Genomic DNA, 13,632 nt, shown 5'->3' with positions numbered 1-13,632 from the left:
AAAAGCCAAATTGCATGATAAAACTTGAAAACGTAAAAGTAGTATCTTTTTTATGTTTATTGTGGGATTTTGAATGTGAGCATATTTAAAAACGGCATTCACGATAGTGGCGTCCTTATGTGAGCATGGCGGGGGAATCGGCCAAAACGTGTAACGGTAGAGTCTTAATAAAAATGTTGCCAACTGAACTCGCATGGTGCCCTGGAACATGCTTCTAGAAAAGTGAATGGAATATAGTGGATACATATATATAATTTATGACAATTTATTTTGGCAGCATTTCATATTGTCACTGAACTCAACTGTATCATTTTATGATTGATCCTAACATCTAAAAATAAGACTTGCTCCCAAGTAGCATGGCAACCTTTAAGAGGTTCCTGTTCTGCCTGTAGGATGCCAGCAAGTCCAAATATAGATCATATGCTACACTCTGCATGATCTAGGTTTGATGGTTGGAAAGACTTTCAATGTCCGAGATTTACGACTAGTGTTCTACAAGCGTTATGGCCAGTGGCAAAAGTGCGGACTGTGGAATGTGAGCTTTAATCTTAGTTTCCCCACTTGACCACATTGAATGATTCTGGAGAAATTCCTTTAACCTCCTTAACCTCGGTTGCCTATCCCAAAAGACAGATGAATTAGTTGGGCATAATTACTAATCTTTCACGAAACGCAGTTTATCAAGCAAAGTTGCTGCGCTGTATTGAGTGAAAGGAAGAGAGCAGAAATGCTCCAAATGCTCCAACGGTGGCATACTGTGAGCAGCCTAGCACCAACGTACGCAGCCTTTCACTGTAGTGCAATGGTGCCTGCCAAGGCTGGATTGTTTTTGTGCATGAAAGAACAACGTCCTGCACAAAAACCATCCTTCGAGGCATATTGCTCTATGTGTGCTGCAGAATGCAGCACATTTGGAAAGAGTAAATATCAAGGAGAAATAAAGATTTTTCTCCCTGTAACCCCTGACTGGTGTAGCATTTTGACACATTCCCAGGTTTACTAGCTTTAGAAAATCTGGGAATGTACCATAATCCATGGGTGGATGCTGGGAAACGACCATGCTCTACCCATGGAACGCCTCCCAGCTTGTAATGTAACGGCACGCATTGCAAGCAGCTGCATTGTGTTATATTTCTTTAAAAAGCCATGCAAGGAGGTGCAAATATTACTGAAGCCTTTGCACTGTACTTGCATCGCCTTGCATGAGGCAAGGACAAATCAAAGGCTTGATAAATCGATATTAGATCACTTCAATGGTAACAACTATGTAATAAGGGACAGCTCTGTTCACATTCACTCGACTAAACTTGGATGTGTAGTGTGTAAAATCTACTCACGAGAAAGCTTAAGCAGAACCTTAATGAAGCAGTATTCACTGTGATTTCTGTGAAATGTTGGACACTAAATAACCAAGAAACATTATACTTTAACAAATGTTGTTCTTTTCAAACTCCGTGTGCTGGAGTTCTCTCTTCACATTACCATCAGGATCCCAGTTATTCCCCCAAAACATCCAGTATCTTAAGACTGGAACATTACTCACTGATTTTATGGTGATACTGGGAAAGAATCCGTTAATGACAATATGAGGCGAATCTTGCAAAAGACAGGTACGGAACTTCTCAAGCAAATTTCTCTTCGATCCCAGGCCAAAAAGAATGATATTGAACCCCAAGCTGCAATAAAAAGAAAAACATTCAGAGAATCTCAAATTTAAGTGGTTAGGAATTTATTTTAGCACTTCCTACTGAGAGACATCTTGTGGGGGCATGCAAAGTGATCAAGCCATCTTAAAGTGTGGTAACATTTACCAAATTCAATGTATGTCTAACAGTATTAATCACAACCTCTGTTTTCAAGTTGCATTTACGTGCGGCTCTTCCACCACTTTCCCAATGTCAGAGAAACTGCCACCAGGCAATATTAGGGCTGGAAAGTGAATCTCTAAACATAGGAGTTTTGCAGATGGGTCCATAAGGACTAAGAACAAGTCCTGGAACTTGTAGTAAATTTGCTGCTGTGACCTGTCAGGAGGAAGGGGAAGCTGTACTACCCTCTCAGGAGAGGAGTAGGGTCCATAACCGAGAGGAAGATCAACACAAGCCCTGCTAACTAAAGCTTGGACAGGAAGATGCAGGGCACAGATTGTTGCAGGCAGTGGGTATCAGCACACATTTCTGCGGGCTAGGATTCATTTCTCATTGTAAGACCTTTGACGCAGAGCAGGAGAAAGGCTGAAAGTAAGAAAGTAAAAAACAGTAACAAAGTGAGAAAGCTAGAATGAAAAGTAACTTGTAAGAACAAGATAAAGAGACAGGAATCATAGGATAGTGGAAAAAACAGGCAGGAGGTGGAATCAAAATCAGGTAGCCTTGTTATTTACAACCCAGGCATTCAGTAGCCCTGACTGCGTGCTTCCAAGCAAAAATTGGGACCTTGCACTTTTTCGTTCGTTTTAAATTAAGCACTGACTGGATGTTTAAAAGAAGTGAGTCACAAGAAGCCATGAGACTCATGCAGTCTTGAGTCACAGAGTCACAAAAGAAGTTCAAGCATTGCAACAGATCAAGGAGGAGTCTGTGGTTGGATAATGGGATCGTGGGCACAGAGGTTTTTGCAGAAAATACAGCCGCAGGGTCTCAAACCTGGGAAGTAGTACATCCAGTTGTGAACCAGATGTAAAAGACACTAGAGCAAAGGGTATCATTTAAACAAAAAACTGGATACTTTGCAGTTTGGTTTCTGCCAACACTGCTCCAGTGACAGTCCGTTTACAAAACATGTAGTACATATTTCCTCACACTAGGCCCTGAGCTATAGATTCACTGTGTGTCAAATGAGCTTGCCTGTTGGATAACACTGACCTTAGGGCCCGCTGTTATTTATTTTCGAAGTACCAGCACATAAAAGCTTTTACGTTGGTTGGCGTCATATCTAAGCCCCAAAGGATGCTAGCATCTTCAGGTTCTTTGTATGTATCATTTGTTAAACACACAAAAGGAATGCTTATAAATAGTCTAATCACTGCCAATTACTCTGGGTAGCACTCCACCCCATTGTTTTTCACTCAATGTGCCATTCTGTACTGAGATCTGTTTTATGCCAATCAGCACTGACCCCACTCCTCAAGTGAACAGTCCCTCCCAAACTGCCTGGCATGCCCCCTTATAGAAGGGATCATCATATTTGTAACTGCGGCCTACGTTAGTCTGCTATTTCCAAAATACAGAGAGAATATGGCTGGCTGGCTGGTTGAGCAGGGCTGAGTTCCAAGAACAGATTAACAGGACCGCCCTCAAATAAGCAATGGAGAGGAGGGAGATAAAGGTGCCCAGTGGGGACAGGGAGCATGTGCCCAGAAGAGAGAGGGAATCTGGTTCCTCTCAGCATGGGTAAGTGGAAGGGCTGGATGGTGATGAGCCAGGCAAGAAAGAATGAAACGCCAAATAGAGTGGGATTTCTCAGAAAGAATATTGAAGTAGGCACACAGAGCAAAGCATAAGAGAAAACAGCAATAAATAATAGTAAAGGTGCCAAGAGAAAGGAAGGGGTGAGACAACATAAACTAAGTTGCTAAGTAGGTCAATAAAGTCCTATACAACTTATATGGAGGAAACCAATTTGCAGAAAAGAAGCAACACTGAAAAAGAGGACCCTTGGAGTAAGTAGAGAAGGAGAGCAGGAGTGAGTGGTCTTTTAGGAGAGCCTATGAGACATTCCCAGGGCCATGGATCCATTAGAGGGGAAAAGAAGAGAGACTGTAAAGCTACCACCTAAGAAGTCAGGAGACTGACAGAGGAGAAGGAAATACAAGCGAAGTAGGCAGTCAGCACCCACCAAAACAAAGAAGAGAAAAGAAAGAGGCACATGAATGGCCGCTGGGACTGCACAATATCTCTGTAAGTAAAGCAACAGCAGTATGGAGTGAAATCTAAGGTGCAGAGATTGGAGCATAACTGGAGTCATCGGAAAGAAGGAAAGAGCAGTTTGCCAGATGGCTTTAATACCTGAAATAATAAAATACCACCAGATCAGCGTAAATCGGACCCTTCCATCAATGCAGCACAAAGGGGTACCAGCCTCTATAAAGGCCATTGACGTGGAAACTGGAACTGGAAACAAAGAACCCTTAATAAAGTGTATATAACTTCTACAGGAGTGTAAAAGTGACCTTGCGAACACTATCTTAAACTTGAAGAGATGAAATCAAGCCATTGCAGAAATACGATGATCCAAGAAGCTAAGCAATGTACAGCAACCAGTAAAGGTACAGAGGATTCACTTCAAGCTGTACTAATGAGAGGATCCCAGGTCAAAGTTGTAGATCTTTAAGCACAATAAATGGAGAACAAATGGAAGGAGAGTGGCTGAAGCGGCTAAGATGGAAAAACGTTCCGGGGCCTCTGCCATTGGCCGCCATACTACTGCTCCATGCTACTACTACTCTTATTTAAGGCATTCCCTGTTGCTGTGGATCCCGGGGGACCCTCTGATCACCTGGTGGCGCCCAGAGACGACTGGGATGCGGATATCAATTGGGATCTGCTGAAGCAACGCAGACTCCAAAATGGCGCCCAAACAAACTCCGTGAGATGTGGGGTCGCTCCACCTGACATCGAGCGCTTTTGCAGGGCAGACTATAGGTAGCGAAGGAGACCCATAGTGCCCCTGAGTGCCTTGATCCCTCCTGTGATGCTCTCGAGTTTAGGGGCAATTTTTCCAGACTCCGAGTGTGGCAGCGGTCGTGTTGCCAAGATCTTCCTGCACCTGCGGTGGGAGAGGAGCGCCCTGGGGGCTGCTTGCCTGTTGTCGGAGTGGGTATCTACAGGTGCACTGCGCCATTGGGGGCGGCCAGCTGATTCTTATGCCTCCCAGTAAGCACCCACTGGTCGTGCTGCCCCGCTTCACCAAAGCAGTGGGTGCAAGCTGGTTGGGGCCTAACCCCTGTGATAGAGATCCAGGGCGCTATAATGCCCCGAGTTCCTCAATCCCGCCTGTGGGGCTCCCAGGTTAGGGTCGCCTTCGCCAGACTGCAAGGGAGGCAGCGGTCGCACAGCCAGGTTCTCTCAGTGCCTGTGGCGAGAGAGGATTGCCCTGGGGCTGCTTGCCTATTGTTGGGGCAGGTGGATGCAGTCGAGCCGTGCCGCTTGGCGCTGCCTGCAGATTTCCACGCCTCCCATTGAGTCCTCACTGCTTGTGCTGCCCTGCTCCGCTAAACCAGTGGGAGCAAGTGGGTCGGGCCCAACCCCGGTGGTCAGGGTCCAGAATTCAGTGCTAAGAGAGGCCACAGGGGTTATGCAAGATGCTTCTGACTGACCATCTGAGGAAAAGAACGCCTAGAGGCTGGTCTTGGGCAATACTGAGATCGGGAACGGTTCCCTTAGGATCGCCTGGGATCAAACCATCCATCTGCACTCCAGGACTGGGCCAAGCAAGTGGAGACAACTAAAGGTCTCAAATGAGAAAGAGCCTTGGTAATTAAAAGGGAATTTTACATATACTGGGGCCTCTTCCACGCCGCTTTACCCTACTTCAAATCCCCTCCACAGGCCCTTTCAAGGTGAGGTATCGCAGAGGGCTTAGCGAGTGAGTGGTGGGTCTGACTGGAAGTAACCTGCATCGCTCAGAGGAAGTAACCAGAGTAAGGACAGGGCAACACGTAATAGGTGCCATAACCTGCTTATTAGACCTTTGTACTGGGCGCTTATTTTGAAGACCTCGTGATGGGGAAAGACAGAGGGTCTGGAATCTAGGCCCAAATGAAAATGGACACATTCACTGTGGTCTCCATAGACAGAACCCTCCTTAACAATCAAACACCCCATCCCCACCGATCAATGCACTATCCTGCAAGATGTCTTCCTAAGATGCGGTGGAGGATAAGATTGGAGAGAATGGGGCAAATGTGATGCTTTTACATCAAGACCTGCGCAATATCGCTTGTAGAGTCAACAAGGTGGAAGGGCAGATTTAATCGCTGGAAAATGATGAGAACAAACTCAAGCGCTCATTGTCCAACTCATGCCGCTACTAGCACCCTAGAGGCTTGGACAGAGGACTCAGAGAATAAGTCAAAATGAAGTAATTTACAATTCATCTGATTTTCAGAAGGAGCTGAAGGCTCCCAACCGGACAAATTGCACGTCATGGACGGCAGAAGGGACACTATCAACTTGGTTCGTGATCGAGAGGACACACTGCTCTCTTGCCCAATGTCCACCCCCTGGTGTGAAATCCCACCCTTTGATTGCCTGTATTCTTAACAATAGACAGAGATGCGATCCTCAGCGAATCCCGCAAAGTACCAACGTCTCATCGCATTATTATATATATACCAGAGCTGTTCAACAGTGGAGGAAAATTTATGACAAAGGTGAACAAAAGCTTTGTGCCATGAGGGTGCAATACATGCCAATATTCCCAGTAAGTCATGATTCAAAAACCTTCATTTTTGAAACCTCTGAAGACACATGGGTCTGGGCTACTGAAGACCCGTGGGACTGGACTACCGAAAGCCACACCTCCTGGATAAGCAGTCCCAGTCTAATCATCCTTCAGACTGTGCTGGCTGCCAACTGCTAGCCATTTGCAGCAGAAGAACCCGATCACGAAGGGAGAGGCATAGTGGCCATAACCCATCTGGCTTCTTAGACTCCGTTAGAACTAGCTCCAGGAGTGGCGAGAGGTAAGAAGCACCACGCAGGCCGGGTCTCAGATCTTGCACAGAGACCGCAACCATGGCCGACCGATAGACCTGAGACCCCTCTATTATGGACCTCAGCTGCCATTTATATTCCCTTGGCACAGGGAGTAGGAGACATGTACTATCCACCACGGATTGCTTTTGTTTATCCTGCATAGGAGGCCCTTGGTACACGTTGTACCCAATTCGTAGTTGATGGTTTTTGTTCAAAGATATTTTAGGGAGACAGATGCTTCAAAGGGTGAAGTATGGGGAGGGAGGAGTTGGGAGATTGGATGGTTATAAAAGAGCCTGTTTGGTTTACGTTTCAATTCATAATCTTTTCGTTCCTCTCCCAACCCGAAACATATTCTGCTGGATTTTGTTGTTATGTTCCTAGGGCCCACCCGAAGAATCAGGCCCCTCATACCTTCATGGTGCTTCATGTCGGCCATACTGATGCTGCAAGAGACGCACTTACTAGGAACCCAATACCCATTCCTGAAGTGCTATGGCTACAACTGAGCATACCCCGCAGAATACGCAAGGGGCTCCCGGGGAAGGGGTGGGGGTATATCCCCATACTCTTACACAGAACCTTTGCTCTGGTGGTAACGTACACAACCTCAAGTACCAGGGTCCAATTCGTGGGGGGCAGGAGGGGAGAAGGGAGGGAAGGGGAGAAGGGAGAGGAATTGCCAGGATGCACAACAATATAATCTTTTGAGTGCTTATGTGTCTCCTCATCTCCCTGCTCAAACGCTGGACGCACTTCAGAACATGATTCCTGTGTTTCCCCACGGAAATATCATTATAGGAGGAGACTTTAACACACCCACTGACCTTGTTGCTGACTGTTCAGGAGCCCCTATCATGCACCAACTATCACGAGCCAAACAATTCTTAGTCTGGTTGAGCTCTATGGACTTTGTGATGTCTAGAGAGTATGGCACCCCAGAGACAGAATTTACTCCTACCTCCACCGTTTGTTTACAAGACATTGTCCCGCACAGGCTTCCTCCCCTCCCCCCTCAGCTGACACCCTGCAATTAACAGATGTAACTATTCTCCCTGATGGAATTTCCGATCACTCTCTCATCACCGCTTCTTTCGGGCAGTCAAGTGCCATGCTCCGCCCTATTTGGCAACTTAAAGCTTAGCATCTAAGTGACATTCAGTGCCCTGACACAATCAAAACTTCGAGCCTAATTTACCTAAAACATGGGCATGGTCACTTCTCCAGGGACATTACGGGCAGCAGGAAAAGTTACTACTAGAGTACTGGCACGGAGCTTTTTACGGCATAAAGAAAAAGCCAAACTCGGTCAGATAACTCCATTTGAAACCCAGATACTGTATGCGGGAACTAACTCTCACTGACACCATCGGTAGCGCAGGAGTGGCAGATCAGCATTCTCTGAGCCTCATTGAGACAACTCTCGTTTAAGGAGGCCCGACAATGCTGGAGGGCATCCATGCAGCGAGTATACAAATAGGAAGATAAAAGTGGCAAACCACTGTGTTGGTTGGCGACCAGAGAAACGACAGAGGATAGTTCCCGAAATAGTGGAGCCGCCGAATACTCATAGATGCACCTCAACTGAGGTAGCTTCGGCATTTGCTAATTATTATCTACTACTGCAACTTACCCCCCACCCCCAACCCCTCCTCAAAGACCTTAAAGGGCCAATAACATTGGAGGAGATTGCAGATGCCTTTACTGACATGAAGTCAGGGAAAACCCCAAGGGGTGGCAGGTTTCCTCTAGAGTTATACCAAAAGTACCTAGACCTGCTGAGCCCCTATCTCTTAGAAGTGGTTCATGAGGATTTAGAAATGGGAGGGTTCCCCGCCGACCTAGATATGACAACCAAGGTTTACTGGGTGGGACCAAAAAGTTACCCAATTCACGGCTGAGTCATGCTGCCCATTTGAATGATTTCAGTCTTAGGACAAAAGTGAGCTTACGACACTGGGTGATGTTTTGCAAAGCGGACATATCTGCTCCTTTCAATACCTACAACAATTCTGCTCAACCAACACACAATTCTACCAATATCTGCAGCTCCGTCAACGCGCTCTCCCACCACCTAGGCGACTCTACTGACATACACAAATGAAGCCCCTTAAAGCACAGCTTTTATTTTGCACTTAGTATTATTAAGCATTTTTGGAAACAGTACCATTATCATAGCAGTGCAGGGGGTTTAGTCTTAACGGTAATAATGCTGGTATAATAATAAACAGGATGCATACATTTCCCCTTGAAGCAAGGCTACTAATGGGCTACCTGGGCAAAGGAGCAATTTCACAAATATACTGCATGCTGGTTATCCATGAGCCTGATGTATTTCTGGCATTTAGGCAGAGGAGGGAGGAGTAGGTGGGTGCTTTAGTTGATGCAGACTTGCGGGAAGACCGACTGGCCTCCCAGGAGATTGTCATCTCCTCCAGGATGAGTTTGATCCAACATCCCTATCTTCAACTTTCATATTTTACGCCAAAAGGTCTATGGTACGCAGGGACTTTACCTTAACAAAATTGTTTTCGATCCACCAAACAAAAGCAAACTGCTGACACATGGTGTTGTCTTGCTCCAAGGTGACTGGGTTTTGGCAGGTGGTGGAGATGACACTATTTTAAGTATTTCTCAGGCAGCTAGAACGCACTGCACGGGTGGGCCTATTAGGCATACGGGAGGACGTGGGCGTACCGAGGTCCGAACCGCATATGATGGGGGTGAACACAGTCGTGGCTAAAAGAGACATTGCCCGCAAATGGAAATCTCTTCAGCCATGCACTCTGGCGGAGTGGAGCAGAGGAATGGACTTGTGTGCCAAAATGGAACAACCGATTTACTGAGCAAGGGGCTGCCCACAGAGGCACACTAAGATCTAGGGCAAGTAATGTAAGAGTTGCTATTGACGCAATGGGAAACTAAAAGAACTGTTTTAGAGGCAGTGAAGAAAATTAATAAAATTGGTTTATTAAAAAAAAGAATGGTGAGCAAATGCAAAGGTGAGAATTGTTGAGGAAGAATCAGATGGCATACACTGCTATTTAATCAAATTCTTTATGTCGTTCTTAGGAGAAGACCATCAAACAAAGTTAAAAATGGACTCCTCAATATCAGGGCCAAGTTTCGAATGGATGTCTTGCTCCAGATGCATTCCTTCTCCCTTAAGAGCAGAATCTGAAAGTATCTAGAAAAAAACACAATTTATCCTTTCAATGTGCAAAGATCATTCTCCTGCAGGACTTGTTACACATCATCCTATCTGAAGGAAATGGAATGCAATCAGTGATCAACCAGCTGACCCAAAGGAAAATGTTATTTACCCAGTAGACATCTGTTTTTTTGGAGCAGGGGCTATATTTAGGTCCTCTCGGAAAGGAACCTGCCTTTTCGGTGGCTGTATGGCAGTTCAAGGTGGGAAGGCAATGATTTGTCGAGCATCAATCTCCTCTTGAGCCGATGGAGGAATGGCTCGACAGTTTAGTCGTCTACTGTGGTGGTACTTGACTTTGGGGATGATACCTTTGAGACAGACTGTTTCCAGAGCCAATGATTTCCGCTCCGACAGATTACTCGATGCTGAGCCGGTCGCGGGCCGCACTAAGCCGCCTAGCTTGGAGAGTTTTCGCTACACTGAGCCAGAGATGGGCGTTGTAGCCAAAGTCGATGGTCGGTGCCGACCATGGCCCGAGGGAGGTAGTGGCCCGATGGTCAGCCGCTTTTATTGGAAGGTGGCTATGTGCCCTTTTGTGGAGGCCTGTGAGCTGTATCAATGAAGAAAAGGATCTGTACTCACAGTCTATTGAGCTGCTGGAAGGTCTTCGATTTCCAGGTCGGAGCTGGCGCTGTTCTCTAGTGAGTACGCCTCCTCCTCGTCTACAGATGCTTTGGCATGATGTTCTTGAAACTCTTCAGTAGCGAAGTGGTCCATCGGTTCTTCGCAGCATTGCACACAAGGTCGTTATGCTCAGACAAAAGGCAAAGGTTACAGACCTGATGAAGACAGTCTGTGGATATTTTGTGTGGCACCGAAGACCATATCTAAAAAGCGTTCATTCCATCACCCTTGTAACATGGTATGGAACTGGTCGTAAGTCCAGAGAAAGAAGACCCCCAAAGGGCGAGGCTCCATGACAGACTGAGTTTGAATCAGAAGATCTCCTGGATGCAGCTGGAGACATCAACCTGGAATGGAAGGAAAAAGGGCCATGCGATCAAAAACAATACTGGCGGTTAGAAGTTACTTGTGGGAACCGAAAAGAGTACTAACGACGGTCTTGAGCCGCAGCACGGGAGCACACGTCCAAACCAGACAGCGGAAAGAAAACATTCTAACAATGGAGTCAATGCCCATTTATATTACTAGCAAGAGTCACTAAACTTCGCGACTTGAAAGACTTCTTCGAAGAAAAACAACTTGCACATATCTGGATCCAACACTAGATGGCAGGAGTATAGGCTGCATGTGTATCTACAGCCACACATGCCTCGAACATACAGTTCTGATGGTTGTCCATTTGATGTTCCATTTGAACTGGGGCATAAGACATACCATGTTTCAGTTTTGGGAAAAGTTCCAACAATCTGAAGACAGATGTGGATAAACATATGGACTCCGACAACAGGACAACAACCATCAGTGAACCAGATAAGTTGGTCCTTGATTCATGTAAGGAGAAAAAAAACACTAAAATGGAAAGATAGCTTTGACAGGATAAAAAGGCCAGGCAAAGTGATAACCATCTACCTGAAGAAATGTGATACAATTACTAACCTCTTTCTGGGACAAGGGTAGGCGAGAAGGAGAGATGAATAAGTGTTTGCAAGTAGAAAAAAATGTCGGGGTAACCGGATACTATATCCTTTTAAGATGAAAATATTACATTCACAATGAATCCTTAAGATGGTTTTGAGGCTATATGGCTTCAAACTGCTTGTCTAAAGGTAACTTTGACAATCAAGGGTAACCAATAGGTTATAAATTCCAGTTGACATTTTCAATGTTAGGGGGTGTAAATTCTCCAATAAAGATACATCAAATACTGGACATACTAAGGGGTGCGGATAGAGTTTGAGGTGCACGCCCTCCAAGAAAGTTCTAATGCATTACAATGGGAAGACAAAATCTTCGAATACTCTCAAAAGGAAGAATTTCCTCTCTGAACATTGAAAGAAAATAAAGGATGGGTACTTCATGGTTCATATCTAGGGCAACAGTTTGCCAGTGATAATTGCTCCAAGTTATGCCCCCACCTGGAAACAAGTGCACTGAGAAATTCCTATAGCAATTAGAACATTTTGTGAAAGAGAGAGGATACCAGTGTTCTGATTAAACCAATGAGATCTACCTGGGCACAGATACTGAACAGCGGCAAGTTACCTCTTTGCTGCTTCTCTGTGCGCTAGGGACTGAGGGCTACATGCATAAAAATGGTAAATTGCGAATACCTAATTGCGAATACCTGAGAATCGCAATTAGGTCATCACAATTTACAATGCATGAATCTCAATGAGTTTCCGATTGCGATTCCTAGGGGGCACAAATTGCTCCACCTCATTAATATATATATATTTTTGGGAATCTTTTTTATTAACAAAGCTCAAGAGACCATGGTTTACAATTACTATTTTAAAGAGTACATCAGGTATCAAGCACAGACAGTCGGGGATGACACATTCAGGAGACAGAGCAATCAGGTGTATTAACCCACCTCCAATCGTTAATTCTCACCTCCTGCCCTCTGTACCTCCACCATGGTGACCACACTTTTTTTCATTTCTTGGCACACCCTCTGCTTTTATACACTGTTTCCTCTGCCCTCTGGCACCAGACAAGATCCTGCTTCCAATCCTCCACCCACGGGGATGAGGGCGCCCCCCAATTCCTTGCAATGTTACGCTTAGCCACACCCGCCGCTAGAGCCAGCCATATACTCTTATATCTGGGCCAATCAGCCTCACCTCTAATCATTAAGATAAGCCACCTTTGGTCCAATGGCACGGGCTGACCCACCACTTCCGACATAGTTTCCGTGACTCCCCTCCAGAACCGAGACACCTCGGGGCAGCTCCACAGTATGTGCAGGAAGGTCCCTTCCTCCTCACAACCCCTTGCGCACCGTGCCGTGAGAGCCCTGCCCCAAGCGTACAGGTGAGTGCGCTGGTAGTACGAGCAATGAAGGATTTTGAGCTGCACCAGTCCAAATCTGACCCGCATGGCGATCTCCCTAGGACTCTGGATCGCCTCCTGCCAGTCCTCTTCATCAAAGTCTCCCAGGTCCTTAACCCATGGTTCCCTGAGGGCGGGCAGTGGATCCGCCATGTTGTTAGTATGTTTGCGGTAAATCGTGGACGTTGGCTGGCCCGGAATGGGATCGAGTAGCACCCTGTCCTCTAATGGGGAATAGCTCTCATTAATATTATTGAGGTAGATTGCAATTTACGACTCCCTAGGAATCGCAAAAATCACTGAGGTCAGCAGACAACCATGTCCGTGATTGCTTTTAAATAAAGCATTTTTTTTTTGTAAAGCAGCACGTTTTCCTGAAAGGAAAACGAGATGCTTTACAAAAAGTAAAATGAAAAGTTTTCTTTTCATTTTTCAAGACCAGACAGTGGTCTGTGGGACCCCTGCCTGCTCTTAAAAATGCTCTTACAACCATTCACAAAGGGGAAGGGGTCCCTTGGGGACCCCTTCCTATTTGCGAATGGGTTACCACCTACTTGAAGTAGGTGGTTATATGCCAATGTTTTGCGACCGTATTCACAGTCACAAAACGTTCATGCATACCTTTTGGATTCGGTATTTGGAAGGGACGTCCTAAACACGCCCCTTCCAAATACCGAATCGCAAACCCATATTCAGATTCAGTAACAGGTTACCGAATCGCAAATTGGGGTTTGCTGCATCTCTCTTTCATTTCCCTTAGAA

General features: G+C 45.8%; 1 protein-coding gene across 1 annotated transcript in view; it reads right to left on the bottom strand.

Annotated features, from left to right (window-relative positions):
- The window catches only part of ORC2 (origin recognition complex subunit 2), a 286,663-nt gene that overhangs the window by 111,887 nt on the left and 161,144 nt on the right, over positions 1-13,632 (bottom strand). The window contains exon 11 of the mRNA XM_085649029.1: positions 1,547-1,679. Within this exon, the coding sequence (XP_085505155.1) occupies positions 1,547-1,679 (133 nt within the window). The remainder of the gene's footprint in view (positions 1-1,546; positions 1,680-13,632) is intronic.

Source organism: Triturus cristatus, chromosome 3_2 (genome assembly GCF_964204655.1).
Source record: "Triturus cristatus chromosome 3_2, aTriCri1.1, whole genome shotgun sequence".
Taxonomy (NCBI): Eukaryota; Metazoa; Chordata; class Amphibia; order Caudata; family Salamandridae; genus Triturus; species Triturus cristatus.
The sequence above is the reverse complement of the archived record's forward strand: the minus strand, read 5'-3'. Positions and strand labels throughout refer to the sequence as shown.